This window comes from Bombina bombina, chromosome 11 (genome assembly GCF_027579735.1).
Source record: "Bombina bombina isolate aBomBom1 chromosome 11, aBomBom1.pri, whole genome shotgun sequence".
In the NCBI taxonomy this organism is placed as follows: domain Eukaryota; kingdom Metazoa; phylum Chordata; class Amphibia; order Anura; family Bombinatoridae; genus Bombina; species Bombina bombina.
This window is the reverse complement of record NC_069509.1, coordinates 4,443,647-4,462,348: the sequence shown is the minus strand read 5'-3', so window position 1 is coordinate 4,462,348 and position 18,702 is coordinate 4,443,647. Positions and strand designations below refer to the sequence as shown.

General features: G+C 39.9%; 1 protein-coding gene across 1 annotated transcript in view; it reads right to left on the bottom strand.

Annotated features, from left to right (window-relative positions):
* Positions 1–18,702, bottom strand: part of SRCAP (Snf2 related CREBBP activator protein) — a gene marked incomplete at its 3' end in the record, with an annotated part of 711,452 nt that overhangs the window by 335,496 nt on the left and 357,254 nt on the right. The window contains 1 exon segment of the mRNA XM_053695102.1: positions 17,027–17,219. Within this exon segment, the coding sequence (XP_053551077.1) occupies positions 17,027–17,219 (193 nt within the window).

Below are 18,702 nucleotides of genomic sequence, written 5' to 3'. Positions count from 1 at the left end.
TAGATAGTGAACAATATTAAACTATGAAAGAAAAGCAGAGGTCTTGTGACTAATAGAAGTGGATACATATATACCCCATAAAACAAAATGTATCAAGATTATGCAGTGACTAAATTTAGTTTTTAAATTAGTGAGAATCAAAAGTTGATTAGAAACTACTAGAAATTAAAAATAAGAAATAGAATAGTACAGAGTCGAACTTAAACCAAAATTAATCTAAAACAAAGGGTGAGATGTCGAGTTCAGATTTCAGACCAGCTGGATGTAAAGTGTCGTATTTATATATGTACTCCGCTTCTTTTATACATAGTAGTTTATCTATATTGCCTCCTCTCCAGTGGCACTTAATATGTTGTATTCCCCAGAAAGTTAAATCCTTTGTCTGCCCTTTGTGTACTTCTTTGAAATGTTTGTAGAGTCTGGTATCTTCTCTTTCTTTCTCTATACATAACAGGTGCTCCCTGATCCTATCCTTTAGCATCCTTTTTGTTTCTCCAAAGTATATCAAATTGCAAGAACATTGGAGTACATAAATGACCCCTTTCGTCGTGCATCTGATAAGTTCTTTTATTTGAAATAGATCACCTTTAGGTGGAATTATTAAAGAGTTTTTCTTACAGCTATGCTGGCAGGCCTTGCACGTATAGCAGGGGGAAAAACCTGCCACTTTCCTTCCTGCAATATCCAATTGTGTGTTCAGACTAATTTTATTCTCTTGAAAAGTACTAGGAACTAATATTTGTTTTAAGTTTCTTGATTTTCTAAACACTAATCTTGGTCTATCAGTCAAATTCTTCCCTATAATGGGGTCTGCTTGTAGAATGTGCCAGTGTTTATTAAGAATTTTTCTTACAGTACCATGATCATTACTGTAATCAGTGATAAACGGTGTATCTATAGTATCTTTTTCATTTAGAGTGTTTTTTTGTTTATAGGTGAGAAGTGTTTTCCTATTTGATGATCTAGCTCTACTAGTAGCACTATGGACTAGCTCCTCATCATAGCCCCTATCCTTAAATTTCTCCATAAGTGTCCCTATTTGTTCCTCAAAGTCCATTAGTCTAGAGCAGTTCTTACGTATCCTTAAGGCTTGACCTACAGGGATATTTTCTTTCCACCGTTGAAGGTGACAACTGTCTGAGTGTATAAAGCTGTTAGAGTCTACATCCTTAAAGTGTGTTTTTGTCTCAATAGTCATTTATCACCATGATTTCTAGATCAAGGAAAGTAAATTTTTCTTGACTATAATTAAATGTAAATTTTAGGCCTTTATCATTGGTATTCATATTCGTGAGCATGTTATTCAACTCCATTTCTGAGCCCCTCCAAATCATCAGCATATCGTCTATATATCTGCCATAGAGCACGAGGTTTGCACCAAAGCCACTATCCATGAAGAAATTTTCTTCCCAGTGGCCTACAAAAAGATTGGCATAACTTGGTGCAAACCTCGTGCCCATAGCGGTCCCCTCAACTTGGAGATAGAAATTCTTATCAAATGAAAAATAATTATTGTGTAGTATGAAAGATATACTCTTTAACAGAAAAGAATTTTGTTCTAATTTAATGTCTGGGTCTGCATCCAGATACTTTTTTACAGCCGATAAACCTTGATGGTGATCAATCACCGTATATAATGAGGTGATGTCGCAGGTTACTAGGAACCAATATTTCTCCCATTTGACAAAGTCACATTTTTGACCACTTTAGTGAGGATGCTTTGTCGCTCTTCTAAATCCTCCTTTCAGTGAAAGTAATATTGTTCTCTGAAAGCACCTTTGAACTGGAGTTATACCTTTATTTTTATTTGACTGCAAATTGCGGATAATATACAAATGCACCAAAATTCAAGCATCTCTAGATATATTCTCAAATCTAATTAGATATAAGTGGTTTTTTTCTTATTTCATATAGAGATATATATTTTTTCTAAGTTGCCAGTACTGTTGCCAATAGACCAATTGTATTAAACACACCTGCCAGTTAAAGTAATCTCACCTGACCAATAGGTATGAGTCTACACTGTTTAAAAGGAGGCTGTAACTGGAGCTAATTCATCTTGAGAAAGCCCTGTAAGAGGGAGAAACGCGTTGATGATAGTTACAGCTGCCTTATTACTTCACATTCTGTCTATAAGGACTGTATTTCTTTATTGGAGTGAAAGATTCTTCAGTTACCCACGGACAACACGAGGGCTATACTGTGAAGGGCCATGCGCTTAAATTGAAGCCGGTCTCAAGTCACACACTAAAGTCCGTCTACTATTATATCTACAGAGGAAATCTGGTTATACTGTGACCCTGCGTGCGATCCTGCACTAAGAGCGGAGTTCACCATCTATATTATAGCGGCCGCTATAGTTTACCTTCAAGCTAACCTGACCAATAGGATTGCCCTACAGAGACGACGCCTCCCGATTTGTGACGTCACGGGACACGCATACGCCTCACGGAGGTGACTCTTGATACACGGACGGTACACCTAAAGGTAAACGGGTTTACATTTACCCGGCTTCGGTTCTCTTTTGAATCATCTGAGGACTTTAATTTTGATGCCGACCTCCCCCTCATAATACTTAGACAAGGTTTAGATTGGCAACAGCAGTTTTTATTTTGTGTTTTTTATACATCGGAGACGTCCGATTCTTAAATGATCTATGTCTTTTTCTTTTTTGCAGGACATGTACCAATGTGATTGTTTATTATATTTGTAAAGCAAGTAAATTTATCCTATTTTATCTCAATTTGTCTGCATAGCAATTATTTTTAATTTTTAATTTGTTTAGCACCTTTAGCTTTTTTAGCGCTTCTCCTCGTTTTCATTCTTTCACTTTAATTTTAAAGTAAACAGAAAAAATGAAGCAATTGCAACATCATTCAAATAAAACACAGGTCCAAGAAAAATACCTGAAAAATAATTTTCCTTAAATAGGATACAACCATCTAAAGGAAAAATAAATACTATTTTGCTATAGAAACAATAGCATAATTAGCAGGAGTAGAGATAGCCCAATTAAATTGGAGAACCATCAAAATTGAAATGAACTGCCGGCAAAGAATATAATTTAAAACCTTTAAAGAAGGAATAAAAGAAAATTCCCAGCCTATTCCATTCCCTAGTATGAGGAACTGGAAAAAAACCTCTGAAAATACCGAAGAATAAATAAGCAGAAATAGTGTTAGCTAGTCTTGAAAGAACTAATTACCTTAATATCCAAAATAATCAACACCTTTTCAACAAAGAACAAATGTACTTTAAAAATAAAAAAGTAGATTTGTTAGTGTCAATATCTGATGAAGAAAATTCTGAAATGAGAAAAAACATCATCAGAGAAGGATAAATCATTATGTAGTTGGTCATTTGAAACTTCAATCATTAAAAAAGAAGTTTGAAAAAGACCTAAAAAAATTCATTAGAAGGCACGATGTCAGACAAAGCCTTTAAAATAGAATCAGAAAAATATTGTTATAAATCTTCTACGTAATTCTTGTACATAAGATGTAAAAAGAATAGCAAATATATAAAGCATAAATACTAACGGATTCTGCATGTAAAAGTTTATCATGATAACTTATTACAAACCATAGCTAAAGAAAAAACATTCATAACATTTTTAAAATAAATGAACTTAGCTTTGGTAGGACTGAACTTCAGTCAACAGGAATCCCTTAGAACGATTTTGAAACAGGAACAGTGAAATCTTGCAATATGTAATAGAAAAAAACAATATTTAAAGCAAAATTATCAAATTCCTTAAATGACAGTTTCAGGAATGGGAAAAGAAATGCAAAATAATAAGCTTCTAAAAACCAGAAGCAATAAAAAAGTGAAATTTAAATAACCACATTTTTTGGCGACAAAAATGACGCCCACATTATTGGCGCTAAATACAACGCCCATATTCTTTGGCGCCAAGTATGACGCCACATCCTCTGACGCCGAAACAGACGCCCACATTTTTTGGTGGGAAAAAAATGTCTGAATATACATGCGTCAAAAAATGACGTTTACAGAATACAACTTCCGGCGTCAACTACGGCGCCGGAAATGACAAAATGATTTGCGCCAAAAAAGTCAGCGCCAAGAATTACGCAATAAAAAGCAACATTTTCTGCCCCCGCGAGCCTAACAGCACGCAGGGAAAATGGTCAATTGAGAATTTTCAAGGTAATGAAAAATAAATTGAATTAAAATGCATTATCAAAAAAAATAATGAAACTGACAGTCTGAATTATAAAGGAATACTGATTATCCTGAATCATGGCAAATATAAGTTTAAAGACATATTTAGAACTTTACATATAAAGTGCCCAACCATAGCTTAGAGTGTCACAAAAAATAGGATTTACTTACCCCAGGACACTCATCTACATATAGCAGACAGACAAACCAGTACTGAAACGAGAATCAGTAGAGGTAATGGTATATAAGAGTATATCGTCGATCTGAAAAGGGAGGTAAGAGATGAATCTCTACGACCGATAACAGAGAACCTATGAAATAGATCCCATAGAAGGAGACCATGGTATTCAAATAGGCAATACTCTCTTCACATCACTCTGACATTCACTGCACGCTGAGAGGAAAACCGGGCTCCAGCCTGCTGCGGAGCGCATATCAACAAAGAATCTAGCACAAACTTACTTCACCACCTCCATGGGAGGCAAAGTTTGTAAAACTGAATTGTGGGTGTGGTGAGGGGTGTATTTATAGGCATTTTGAGGTTTGGGAAACTTTGCCCCTCCTGGTAGGAATGTATATCCCATACGTCACTAGCTCATGGACTCTTGCTAATTACATGAAAGAAAGAAACAAATTTATCAGGTAAGAATAAATTTCCTTTGCTTTTACAAGATACGATGAGTCCACGGATTTCATCCTTACTTGTGGGATACAATACCAAAGCTATAGTACACAGATGAAACGGGAGGGACAAGACAGGGAACCTAAACGGAAGGAACCACTGCTTGAAGAACTTCCCTCCCAAAAACAGCCTCAGATGAGGCAAAAGTATTGAATTTGTAAAATATGGAAAAAGTATGAAGAGACGACCAAGTTGCAGCTTTGCAAATCTGTTCAACAGAAGCATCATTTTTGAATGCCCATGAGGAAGCCACAGCCCTAGTGGAATGAGCCGCAATTCGTTTAGGAGGCTGCTGTCCAGCAGTTTCATATGCAAAACGGATGATACTCTGCAGCCAAAATGAGAGAGGGGTAGCCATAGCTTTCTAACCCCTACGCTTCCCAGAAAACACAATAAACAAAGAAAACGATTGACGAAAATCCTTAGTTGCCTGTAAGTAAAACTTCAAGGCACGGACCACGTCCAAATTATGTAACAGCCTCTCCTTCTTAGAAGAAGAATTAGGACACAAGAAGGAACAACTATTTCCTGATTAATATTTTTAATAGAAACAACCTTAGGAAGAAAACCAGGTTTGGTACGCAACACCACCTTATCGGAATGAAAAGTAAGATAAGGAGAATCACATTGTAATGCCAAAAGCTCAGAAACTCTGCGATCAGAAATAGAAACCAAAAATAAAAGTTTCCAAGATAATAACTTAATATCTATGGAATGCATAGGTTCAAACGGAACCCCTTGAAGAACATTAAGAACTAAATTCAAACTCCAAGGAGGAGCAATTGGTCTAAACACAGGCCTGATTGTAGTCAGAGCATGACAAAAGGATTGAACATCCGGAACATCTGCCAGACGCTTATGTAGCAAAATAGACAAAGCAGAAATCAGTCCCTTTAAGGAACTTGCTGACAACCCTTTCTCCAATCCTTCTTGGAGAAAAGACAAAACCCTGGGAATCCTAATCCATGAGTAGCCCTTGGATTCACACCAATAAAGATATTTACGCCATATCTTATGGTATATCTTTCCAGTAACAGGCTTACGTGCCTGAATCAAGGTATCTATGACCGAATCAGAAAACCCTCGCTTAGATAAAATTAAGTGTTCAATCTCCAAGCAGTTAGCTGCAGAGAAACTAGATTCGGATGATGGAAGGGTCCCTGAATTAGGTCTTTCCTCAATGGAAGCTTTCACAGAGGCTGGGATGACACGTCCACCAGATCGGCATACTGCGAGGCCACGCAGGGGCGATGAGTATCACCGACGCCCTCTCATGTTTGACTCGAGCAATCACCCGGGGAAGGAGAGCAAATGGAGGGAACACATAAGCTAGGTTGAAGAACCAAGGCACTGCCAAGGCATCTATTAGCTCGGCCTGGGGATCCCTGGACCTGGACCTGGACCCGTATCTCGGAAGCTTGGCATTCTGGCGAGATGCCATGAGATCCAACTCTGGCCTGCCCCATCTGAGAATCAGGTGGGCAAATACCTCCGGATGGAGTTCCCACTCTCCCGGATGAAATGTCTGTCTGCTCAGAAAATTTGCTTCCCAGTTTTCCACCCCTGGAATGTGGATCGCGGACAGATGGCAAGAGTGAAACTCCGCCCACTGAATTATCCTGGCTACTTCTGTCATCGCTAAGGAACTTCTTGTTCCCCCCTGATGACTGATGTAGTCCACCGTCGTTATGTTGTCCGACTGGAATCTGATGAATTGGGTTGAAGCCAACTGAGGCCAAGCCTGAAGCACATTGAATATTGCCCTCAACTCTAGGATATTGATGGGAGAGTCCAGACCCCCTGAGCCCTTAGGATGGGGAGCAGTCTGGAATTCCCTAACAGGCTGGCATCTGTTGTCACTATCACCCATGAGGGTCTGCGAAAGCACGTCCCCTGGGATGGATGATACAGCGACAACCACCATAGAAGAAACTCCCTTGTCTCCTGAACCAGATGTATTTGAGGAGACAAATCTGTATAATCTCCATTCCACTGCCTGAGCATGTTCAGTTGCAGAGGCCTGAGATGAAACCGAGCAAATGGAATGATGTCCATTGCCGCTACCATCAATCCAATTACCTCCATGCACTGAGCCACTGACGGCCAAGGATTGGTCTGAAGGGCTCGGCATGTGTTCAGAATCTTTAATTTTCTGACCTCTGTCAAAATCATTTTCATGGATAGAGAGTCGATTAGAGTTCCCAAGAAAGGAACCCTTGTCTGTGGAACTAGAGAACTCTTCTCCAGATTTACCTTCCAACCATGAGTCCTTGGTTTACGTCGGTATGAGACTTTGTTAGCTGATAAGACGATGCCTGGATCAGAATATCGTCCAGATAAGGCGCCATTGCAATGCCCCGTGGTCTCAGAACCGCTAGCAGCGGCCCCAGAACCTTTGTGAAAATTCTGGGTGCTGTGGCCACAAACGGAAAATGTTTGTCCAGAAAGGCAAACCTCAGGAACTTATGATCTCTGTGGATAGGAACATGAAGATATGCATCCTTTAGATCCACGGTAGTCATAAACTGACCCTCCTGGATCAATGGAAGAATGGTACGAATAATTTCCATCTTGAAAGATGGAACTCTGAGAAACTTGTTTAGACTCTTGAGATCCAAGATAGGTCTGAAAGTTTACTCTTTTTTTTTTGGAACGGTACAAATTACTCCTATGAAGGATAGGTCTCTTACACAGCGTAAGTACGCCTCTCTCTATCTGGTCTACAGACAATCGAGAAAGAAGGAATTTTCCTCTGGGAGAAGAATTTCTGAACTCCAGTTTGTATCCCTGAGATACTATACTGCCCATGGATCTGGAACGTCTCTTATCCAAGCCTGGACAAAAAAAAATGATAGTCTGCCCCCCACAAGATCCGGTCCCGGATCAGGGGCCGTCCCTTCATGCTGACTTGGTGGCAGCAACTGACTTTTTGCCCTTGTTCCAAGCCTGGTTGGGCCTCCACGTGGGTTTGGGTTTAGAATAGACCCCCTCCTGCTTAGTGAGAGTTCCCTTGAAATTTCGAAAGGAAGGAAAATTACTCTATCGACCTGTCTTGATTTCTTATCCTGAGGGAGGAGGTGACCATTACCTCCCGTGATGTCAGAAATAATTTCTTTCAAGTCAGGACCAAACAAGGTCTTTCCCTTGTAAGGGATAGCCAAAAGCTTAGTTTTGGATGACACATCGGCAGACCAGGAATTCAGCCATAAGGCCCTATGTGCTAAGATGGAAAATCCTAAGCTCTTAGCCACCAACTTAGTAATTTGCAGAGAAGCGTCTGTCACAAAGGCATTAGCCAGCTTAAGGGCTTTAATTCTGTCCTGTATCTCTTCCAAAGGATTCTCAGTTTTAAGAGATTCCTCCAGAGCATCAAACCAATAAGCAGCCGCAGTGGTAACCGTGACAATGCAGGCTGCCGGTTGTAAAAGATACCCTTGATGAACAGAGTTTCTTAAGAAGACCCTCTAATTTCTTATCCATAGGGTCCTTAAAAGCACAACTATCATCAATAGGGATAGTAGTTTGTTTAGCCAAAGTGGAAATAGCACCTTCCACCTTAGGAACCGTCTGCCAAGAATTCCTGATAGAATCCGCTATGGGATACATCTTCCTGAAAACAGGAGAAGGAGAGAATGGTATACCTGGTCTCTCCCATTCCTTAGCAATAATTTCCAAAGTTCTCTAGGGAACTGGAAAAACATCTGATTAAGAAGGTACTTCTAGATATCTGTCCAACTTACTCAATTTTTTTGGAGGGACCACGATTGAATTGCAGTCGTCCAGAGTCACCAAAACCTCCTTCAATAACAGGCAGAGGTGTTCCAGTTTAAAATGGAAAGACATTACTTCTGAATCCGTCAGTAGCAGGGCGCTATCCGATTCAGGAAGCTCACCTTTAAATAAGTGCTCCAATTCTGATCCCTGTAAAGGCATTTCAGACCTCGCTATTAAAGCATCCGAAGTCGCATTGACCGCGAGGATTTCCTTCTGTGTTTGCCTTGCAGTACGGGAAAGGCAGACAATGCTTCAGAAAGTGAAGAGGACATAACAGTTGCTATGTCCTTTAGAGTAAATGCAGGAGAAACTGCAGAGGTACTGGACTGTGCCTGGGTAGGCGTTAGGGACTGTGATGCTTGGGGAGAAAGATGTGGCATACTCTGATTCTCATCGTTAGAACCTTGAGAACCATCCGCCTTATTTAAATCTGTATCAAAAAACATTTGCTCCCTGAACTGTAAAGCCCTCTCAGTACACGAGGGGCACAAGGTAACGGGAGGTTCCACATTTGCATTCAAACATAGTGAACATGTAACATTCATATCCATGTTAGCATAAATACAAACAGACTTGGTCTTGACTTGCAACTAATGTGTGAAATAAAGACCTCTGAAGAAAGTGTGCAGCTGTACCTTTAAAAATTAACCATCAAGTGACAGACGATACACACAAATCAAATTAAACCGAAGACAGAGGAAAATAGACAGAGGAAAATAAAAAGTAAGAGCAAGTAATATTACTTTAAAAAAACGGATCGTTAAACTATGCCTCTGCCGCCTCAACAGCTCTGCTGAGGCGCCTACCTGCCCCCTCAAAGTTGTCTCCGCTTTCAAATATAGACTGCCTAAGACCGCTTGCTCCTATAACCTAAAACCATGTGGTCCCGGTAAGCAGTGAAGCTCCGATCACTCTCACCCACGCTGCGTAATACAGAACGTAGCTGCGTGGCATCCAGAGCGCGGGAGAAAAACTGCACCCTTCGTGGGCGTCACTAACTCCTAGTGTCATAGTGATTGGGTCTCCCTCAAAAACCGTGAGCCTATGTCGCTGCAATAGCAGTGTAAAAGCCATGCGGTCTCGACTCTCACCCACGCTTGATTCTCTGGCCACAGAAAAAGTGCTGTCTACGCGTACTAAAACCATGGGGTCCTCGCAAAGTGACAGTAAAACACACATTGGATCCCCATAAACACCAGAGACATGTTCTGCTTTTAGGTTCAGACATGATTAGCTCCATCGTCAGTCCACAGTCCATATGCGCTCCCACATATTCCATAAATGTGTCCTGAGCATCCCAATCTATCCACCCCCACCACATCCTCCTTAACACCTGTAGAGAGGCCCTGGGTAAAATCAGGGGTTCACAGAAATAAGGGCTGCAGCGATTCCTGAGTTAAGGCTGTCCCAGAAAAAGAGCTGCACATACCTTGGTGCTGATCGACAGCATGAATTGTCCCACAGCTATGAAGAAGTCTTCTGTGGAGACATACAGGCCTTAGTTAGAAGTGCTAAGACCATATTGAGAAGGGCAGCATACAGTATAAGAGGCGCAGTAAGAAATGAATCCCACCAGTTCCCAATGCTTTAAAGCCACTTGTAGCTCTGCTAATAAGAGGCTGACCAGGTCCTGGCTACACCCTGTAATAAAATAGTACTCACTGGCACCATTTAAAAATAAAAAAATCTTGAATGAAGAAACTAAACACCTCACTTTACCTCTTCCTATTTCTAACACAGGCATAGAGAATGACTGGGTTTGGAGGGAAGGGAGGAGCTATATATACACAGCTCTGCTGTGGTGCTCTTTGCCGCCTCCTGTTGACCAGGAGGCGATATCCCATAAGGATGAAATCCGTGGACTCATCGTATGTTGTAAAAGAAAAGATTTGGGGAACACACTAGAGACGTCAAAAATTATAATAAGGATTCAGCAGTAGCGAACCATTTTAATGGGTTTCATTTCACCAACAAAGCTGACATGATAATAAGAATTATTGATCAAGCTATCATTCCCATTAGAGGTGGCAATAGATTTAAAATCCTAGAGAAAAAGGAGCTATATTGGATTTTAAAATTAAAAACTAGACTCCCCATGGGCATGAATAGGGAATGTGACATTAACTATTTTATTGATAATTAATTTCTATATACAGTAGGTAAAATTATCAAATATCAAATATGTATTGGTCCTAGTGCATTCAAATAATTTTCAACCTATTCTTTCCTATGAGTATTGTATTATGACCCATATTGTTAACACATATTTATACATGTGTACTTACCTTTATATTTATACATATTTTTGTAAAATTATCCCCTTAGGGTTTTACTAGGTGTATCCAATGCATATCTAACAAGTATACATTTAGTATTTATTATTTTTTTTATTTCCCCCCCCCCCCCCCTCATTTTCAATGGGTTTTCTCAGTTCTGGATATCTCTTTGCCTCTTCTATAATGTCATGTAATTAGTTCAGTACCTTTATAGCACAATTTGCTGGTCTTTCTAAATTTTGGTACTTCAATATTTGTCAATTTTCATATAGTTTGCATTTTAAATGGTTAATAGAAGATTTGTGTTGGGATCTGTTTTCCATTTCACTTTCTTGCCCACTTTGTAGCATTATCCTGTTTATTTTTGTAACATTTGTCAAGATTGGCCAGTTTTTGAGCCGATGATTAGCAGGATATGCCTATAAAAAGGGCTTACTAAGTGTAATGGACATGTCTATGAAGCTCCACTAGAGGGCACGAAACGCGTCAGCCTTCGTGCCTGTAGTCCGTCTGCTCATTTTTGCTTGTTATAGTGCTTAGCATTTGCCGTTTTATATTTTGTCTACTTAATAAATCCTTTTTTGGTATTACCCCCTACAGTGCCTGCACTTTGTTCTTAGTACCTTAACACAAACAAGCTGTGAATCTAAAGTTGAGCAGCAGCAATCAATCAAAGGCATTTGCAAACACAGCACCATATGGGAAGACCTCAAAAAGGCATAGAAAAATAACCAACGCTATCGCATATTATATATGCAAATACATGGTGCCTGCATACACAGTTAGTAAAAAAAGGCTTCACAAGAATGATACAAACACTCGACAAGAGATACCAAATGCCATCTCGCAATTACTTCTCAGTAGTTGCAATCCCAGAAAGGTATGCAAAATGCAAAGCTATAGCTGAATCTGAGATAAATCAATTGAAATACTATGCAACAACAACAGATATGTGGTCAAGCCGAACAATGGAGCCATATATGAGTTTAACCGTGCACTTCATCAATGATGATTTTGAGATCAAAAGTCTATGTTTGCAAACATCATACATCATACCACACTTCTGACCACACTGGAGAGAATGTAGCACAAGGTTTGAGAGAAGCTTTGGCCTCATGGGGAATCTGTGAGGATCAACAAGTATCAATCACCACAGACAATGGCACAAACATCGTCAAGGCTGTTGCTCTGAATAAATGGAGAAGACTACATAGTTTTGGGCATAGGTTGTATCTTACAATTGAAAATGCAGTGAAAGATGAGCCTCACATTTCTAGAACCACAGGCTTATGCAAGAAAATTGTTTGCCATTTCTCACACAGCTGGAAAAAGAAGGTGACATTAACTCAAGCCCAGGAAGAACTTCAACTGCTAAAGTATTCACTTATAACAGAGTGCCCAACAAGGTGGAGCTCAAGACAAAACAATAGGTATAGAAGGCGTTAAAAAGCTGTAAGATTTATAGATAGGTATATGAAACCTTATGTATAAAGGACTAGTAAACCAAAGGTGACATAATCACAGTTTAATATTCTTATATAAAATCACAGTAAAAGTGTAAATTCTATGCCTCAGAACAGCTAGAAAATAACCAAAACACATTCACACTAAATCAACCTAATCAATCAAATCACCAGTCTCTCAATCGTAAAACATATAATAATCTGCAGATATGTATAGCGACAATATGTCCAATGCTAGTAATCATAAAATGTCCAGCTGTGAATAAGTCTCTTTTGGGGATCCCCGAATATGAATCCTGAAATCTTAGGGCCAGTTGTTCAAATGAATTTATTTTCCTCCAAACAAATCTTTGTGCCCCCAGCTGTCAGCGTCCTCGTCTGACCTTTAATAACAGCTATGGTATAGTGCGGCTGCAGTTTTAGAGCGGTTTACCGCCTCTTCCCCTCTCGCTGTATCAAAAAGTCTCTAATACTGGATGGAGCAGTGAGGCTTTCTTACCTCCTCTTAGTGTCTCCTTGTCGGCTTTCTCACCTGACTCGACACTGCGGCTTCTCCTCTGATCTCGGCTTCCAAAATCCGTTAATAATCACCCGGTTTCCGGATCACAAGGTGACTACTTGCGCAAGTATTACAACGGATGTGTCCAGACGATCCTCTGCACTTGAGTACACCAGGGTACGCAGAGTTCAGTATTACAAACAGTTTCCAACAGCAGGATAGTCCTCTACGCGTTTCAACCCCTTTTAGGGTCTTTGTCAAGACTCAAGAGCTCAAGACAAAAGATGATAGAGTTTTAGAGCAACAGAGACATTGACTCAGGTTCTCTCTGCAGACAGAAAAACCAGACTGGCAGGACACTGATGTTTTTGAATCTGAGAGTAAGGCACTGGGACAAGTTCAAGATTTTACCGATGCCCATTCTGGAGAAAACTACGTCAGTGTATCATATGTTAAACCAGTTCTGCATCTATTAAACACAAAGATACTGGCTCTGGAGGAAGATGATTCTGACCTTACCAAGACACTAAAATCCAAAATTCTTGAATATATGAATAGAAATTATGAAGATGAAGATACTCAAGATCTGCTAGATATGGCATCATTCCTTGATCCACGATTCAAGACAACCTACATAAATGCGGATAAAATTACAAGCATCAAGGCCAGGGTGATGTCTGATATGGCCATTGTGTCTGAGCATGAGCAGCAAGTTGTGCAGAAGGCAAGTCAAGCAATCGGCAGTCCACCATGCAAAGTTATAGATGTAGAAGAAGAAACAGTGCAAGCACCTGCAGCAGATGGTCCTCCTCCTGCAAAGAAATCAAGAAAGTCTTTAGGAAGTTTTTTTCAAAACTGAGTCCGCTGTGCCATCTCCGCAACTTCAAGAAGCCATAGCATCAGAGCTGAACAGCTACCTGCTTTCTCCCTCCATTGATAGTGAGAAAAATCCTCTGCAATGGTGGAAAGTACATCAGATTAACTTTCCAAAATTGAGCAAGCTAACACAAAAATATCTTTGTGTTCCTGCAACTAGTTCACCATCAGAGAGGGTGTTTAGTTCAGGAGGAAATGTGGTGACCTGTCAACGTTCATGCTTGAAGCCAGAAATGGTACATATGTTTTAATTTTAGCCAAAAACCTAACCCACTAAAAACACTAGTAATGCTTAAAATAAGAAATGGTACTACAGTACTACTGTAGCTGTACTGTCCTAGTCAGATGTTGGTTTTTGTATCCAAAAACCACCTAACCTATCTAAAGTCTAAACACCATGCAATTTTTAAATGTTATAATATATTTTATTTATGTTATTCTCTTATTATTACATACTCTATTACTAAATTATTTACTATTACAAAAAATCATTACAATTCCTTCATGGGCCCTGCTTTTACAAGCTCTATGTTATAGTTGTACTTTACGTGTCACTCACTATGACAAAAAAACACATTATGATGTTGTGAGCTCAAATACTTAGTTATTCACATTTCTCTCCTGTGTGAAAATGCACATACACTTTGTGCACTGACTGTATTCTGGCTGTATCGATGGCCAATGCCATAACCAGGGCAGGCTAGCCTCCAAATTACAATGTTTTTCTATTGTATTCTCTGTTTTAATCTTGAATAATGTACTCTTACTGTACTATGCTGCAGTGCTGCTGCTATTAGTTGATGCATGGATGTTAAAAACAGGTTGCAGGATTTACCTTGTTAATGCTAAATCCCTCATGTTTTGCTGGATAGTAGTCACTCAGCTAAATGACTAACACATGAAACAGTGTGCGTTGTACTAAGTACTACCTTTAATGTGCAATTAGAAACACAAATCAGTGCTGCACAGAAAGCACTTTGCAAGTTTCTCCATCCATGTACACTTCTTCATATGTTACTCATACCACAGATAGACTGACTGGCCAAGAAAAAATGGACAATGTGTTGTGGTAATAACTGTCCAGCTAATTTAATTTCAATTTGCTGTTGTGTGTGTTGAGTTTACTTATTTGTAATGTATTATGTATTGTAGTTGTACTCTAACTACCAATGTTCTAAGTGTTCTGTACTACAGTTAGAGCTTTAAAAATGTATGTAATGACAGGTTGCAAGGATTGCCCTTGTCAATGCCACATCCCCCATGTTTTCCTGGACAGTCACTCAGCTAAATAACTAACACATGAAGCAGTGTGCAATGTAATAGCTTTACGGAACTTAAAAACAGAACACACACATCATGCTGCTGCACACTAAGCATTTTTCAGGTTTCTCCATGCATGCAATGCATACACTGTTTCATATGTTACTCATACCACAGATAGACTGACTGCCCAAGAAATCAAAGGACAATGGGGTAAGAACTGGACAGATATTTTCATTTCAATTAGCTGTGTGTGTGTTGAGTTCAGTTGTTTGTATTATTTATTGTACTAGTTACTCTAACTATAACTGGTGTTCTACTTCTTACTGTCTTCTGTACTACAGCTAAAGCTGTAAAAATGAATGTAATATGACAGGTTGCAGGATGTCCGGATTGACCGTCAATGCCACATTCCCCATGTTTTCATGGACAGTCACTCAGCTAAATGACTAACACATGCAGCAGTGTGCTGCATTGTACTACCTTTACTTAGAAACACAAATCATGGAGCTGGATAGTCCTCAGTCAGCACTTTTCAGGTTTCTTTCTACATGCTGCACACACTGCTTCATATGTTACTCTTACCACAGGTAGACTGACTGCCCAAGAAAACATGGGCAATGTGATTAGAACTGGCCAGCTAATTTCATTTAAATTAGCTTTGTTTGTATGTGTTGAGTTAACTTGTTATGAACTACTACCTCCTGTATATAACTATGTTGATGTGTTCTACTTCTTAGTGGTCTTTTATATAGATCTACTAATACAGAATAGCTGTGACTAGTGTGTGATGTATATAACAGGCTGCAGGATGTCAGGATTGACCTTGTCAATACCACATCCCTCATGTTTCCCTGGACAGTAACTCCTAAAATGAATAACACATGCAGCAGTGTGTGCATTCATTGTACTTACTTTACTGCACTTATATTTATTTATATACAGAACTTTACAAGTCATACCTGCTGTAAAGACAGCAATTTTCAGGTTTCTCCATACTTTACACTGCTTCATATGTTAACCATACCACTGTGTCCACACTGTTAGAATGAATGTCCAATAAAACACGACAATGTTGTGTGAACTTGTGTGTCATAAGACCAAATAACTGGCTAGTGGCTACAATTTAATCACATCACAGGCAGCAAATTTTTTTGTAACTTTTTTGTTTTGTATTTTTATGCTCAAATAGTGTATTGGACATTGATAAACATGTACATTAAGATTCTGTAGTGTTAAATAAATTGTTTAATGCTAAATGAAGGTCTTAATCATTTTTAATAAAATCGCAATTAAATCGCAATCGCATTTTTTGGAAAAAAATTAGTGATTTTTTGGGTCATATCGCCCAGCCCTACTGGGGAGTATGGGAAGTGTTTCAGCTTTGCTGGGGTGTCTTTGCCGCCTCCTGGTGGCCAGGAGTTGAATTTCCCAACAGTAATTAAATGGAATCGTGGAGTCTCCATGCCATTGAAAAGAAATCCAATTTCTTCAGAGCAAGTTCTCTGCCTACCTCCCATTAGAAAACACAAAGAATTACTAGAGGAGTAGGGAAAGTGGAAGGGATACTTAATGCTTTGGATGGAGTGTCTTTGTCTCGTCCTAGTGGCCAGGTGTTGAATTCCCAACAGTAATTAATAAATTTGTGGACTCTCACTGTCGTTAGAAAACACATGAGTATGTTGTAAAGACAAATTATCAGACAGTTCTAAAAGGCAGAAGTTATCCCTACCAATGAAGTGACCAGCAAAATCTGTCCATCACGAAGCAGACATCAGCTGAGCACTCTTCTGCAACAGCAAATTACTCATCTATTTACAACCCCAGAATCTTAATACAGCATCATGATGTTTTATTAATCCTAAACATACAATCCTCCACACTGTCACATTGTAATGTTCCCCTATAATACCCCAAGCTATAATCACTTCATACCTTACTCGGCTTTACTTGCCTCTCAGTATAACTGCCTCACAGCCCACAAAACTAGTGCAAAAATGTGTTGGCCTCTCACCTTGTGCAGCCTGCGCACCAGACCCTCATTATACTCCTGGCTACCCTCGATCATGCCAGTCAAGGGGTTGGAAAACCATTCTTTAAACTCTCGATGAGACTGGAAAACATGTGGCATCAAGAAGTGCATGAGAGACCACAACTCCATCAGTGAGTTCTGCAGAGGGGTTCCAGTAAGCAGCAGTCGCCTCTGACTGGGGGGGGGGGGGGGGGGGGGGGGGGGGGAGAACAGACTTTGTAAAGGCTACAAAAACAAATTATGCTAAACAGATAATTTAATTTCCTTCTGTACAAGGAGTCCACAGCATCATTCCTTACTGTTGGGAAATATTGAAACTGGCCACCAGGAGGAGAAAGAGACACCCCAGCCAAAGGCTTAAATGCCTCTCCCACTTCCCCCATCCCCCAGTCATTCTGCCGAGGGAACAAGGAACAGTAGGAGAAATATAAGGGTATAAATGGTGCCAGAAGAAAAATATAATTTAGAGGGCCGCCCATCGGAGAACACGGGCAGGGGCCATGGACTCTCCTTATACAGAAGGAAATTAAATTATCTGGTAAGCATAATTTATGTTTTCCTTCTTAATATAAGGAGTCTCCACGGCATCATTCCTTACTGTTGGAAAACTTATACCCAAGCTCTAGAGGACACTGAATGATAACGGGAGGGACAAAAAGATGCGGACCCTAATCTGAGGGCACCCCAGCCTGCAAAACCCTTTTCCCCGAAAGCTGCTTCAGCCGAAGTAACAACATCAAACTTGTAAAATTAAGAAAAAGTATGTGAAGAGGACCAGGTAGCCGCCTTACAAATCTGATCTAGAGAGGCCTCGTTCTTAAAGGCCCAGGAGGAAGCCACCGCTCTAGTAGAATGAGCCGTATTCCTCTGAGGAGGTTTATGTCCCACTGTCTCATAAGCTAAACAGATAACACTCCTTAACCAAAAAGATAAGGAAGTCGAAGAGACCTTCTGACCCTTACGCTTCCCGGAATAGACAACAAGGAAGAAGTTTATCTAAACTCCTTAGTAGCCTGAAGAAATACGTCCAAATTATGAAGCAAACGTTCCTTCGAAGAATGATTGGGACACAAGGAAGGAACCAAAATCTCTTGATTGATGTTGCGGTCTGACATGACCATAGGAAGAAAACCTAACTTAATATGGCCTTTTTTTAAAATGGGTACCAGATAAGGAGGCTCACATTGCAAGGCAGCAATCTCAGATGCGCGCAGAAGCAATAGCCAGTAGAAAAAGAACCTTCCAGGACAATTCAATGTCAATTTCATGCTTAGGCTCAAACTGAGCCCGTTGCAAAACCTTAAGAAGATTTAGACTCCAAGGAGGAGCCTTAGAAATAAACACAGGTCTGATCCTAGCCAAAGCCTTAACAAAGGAATGCACATCTGGAAGTTACGAAAGCCTCTTGTGCAGTAAAACAGATAAGGCCGAAATCTGTCCCCTCAGGGAACTGGCAGAAAAGCCCTTCTCCAGTCCATCTTGGAGAAACGACAGGATCTTGGCAACCTTAACTTTGCCAGGAAAATCCACACTCTTCACACCAGAATAAGTAGGTTCTCCACACCATATAATAGATGCGATGAGTAACCGGCTTACGAGCTTGAATGAGAAGATCAATAACTCTCAGAAAAACCTCTAAGCCACGCAGTCAGCCTCAG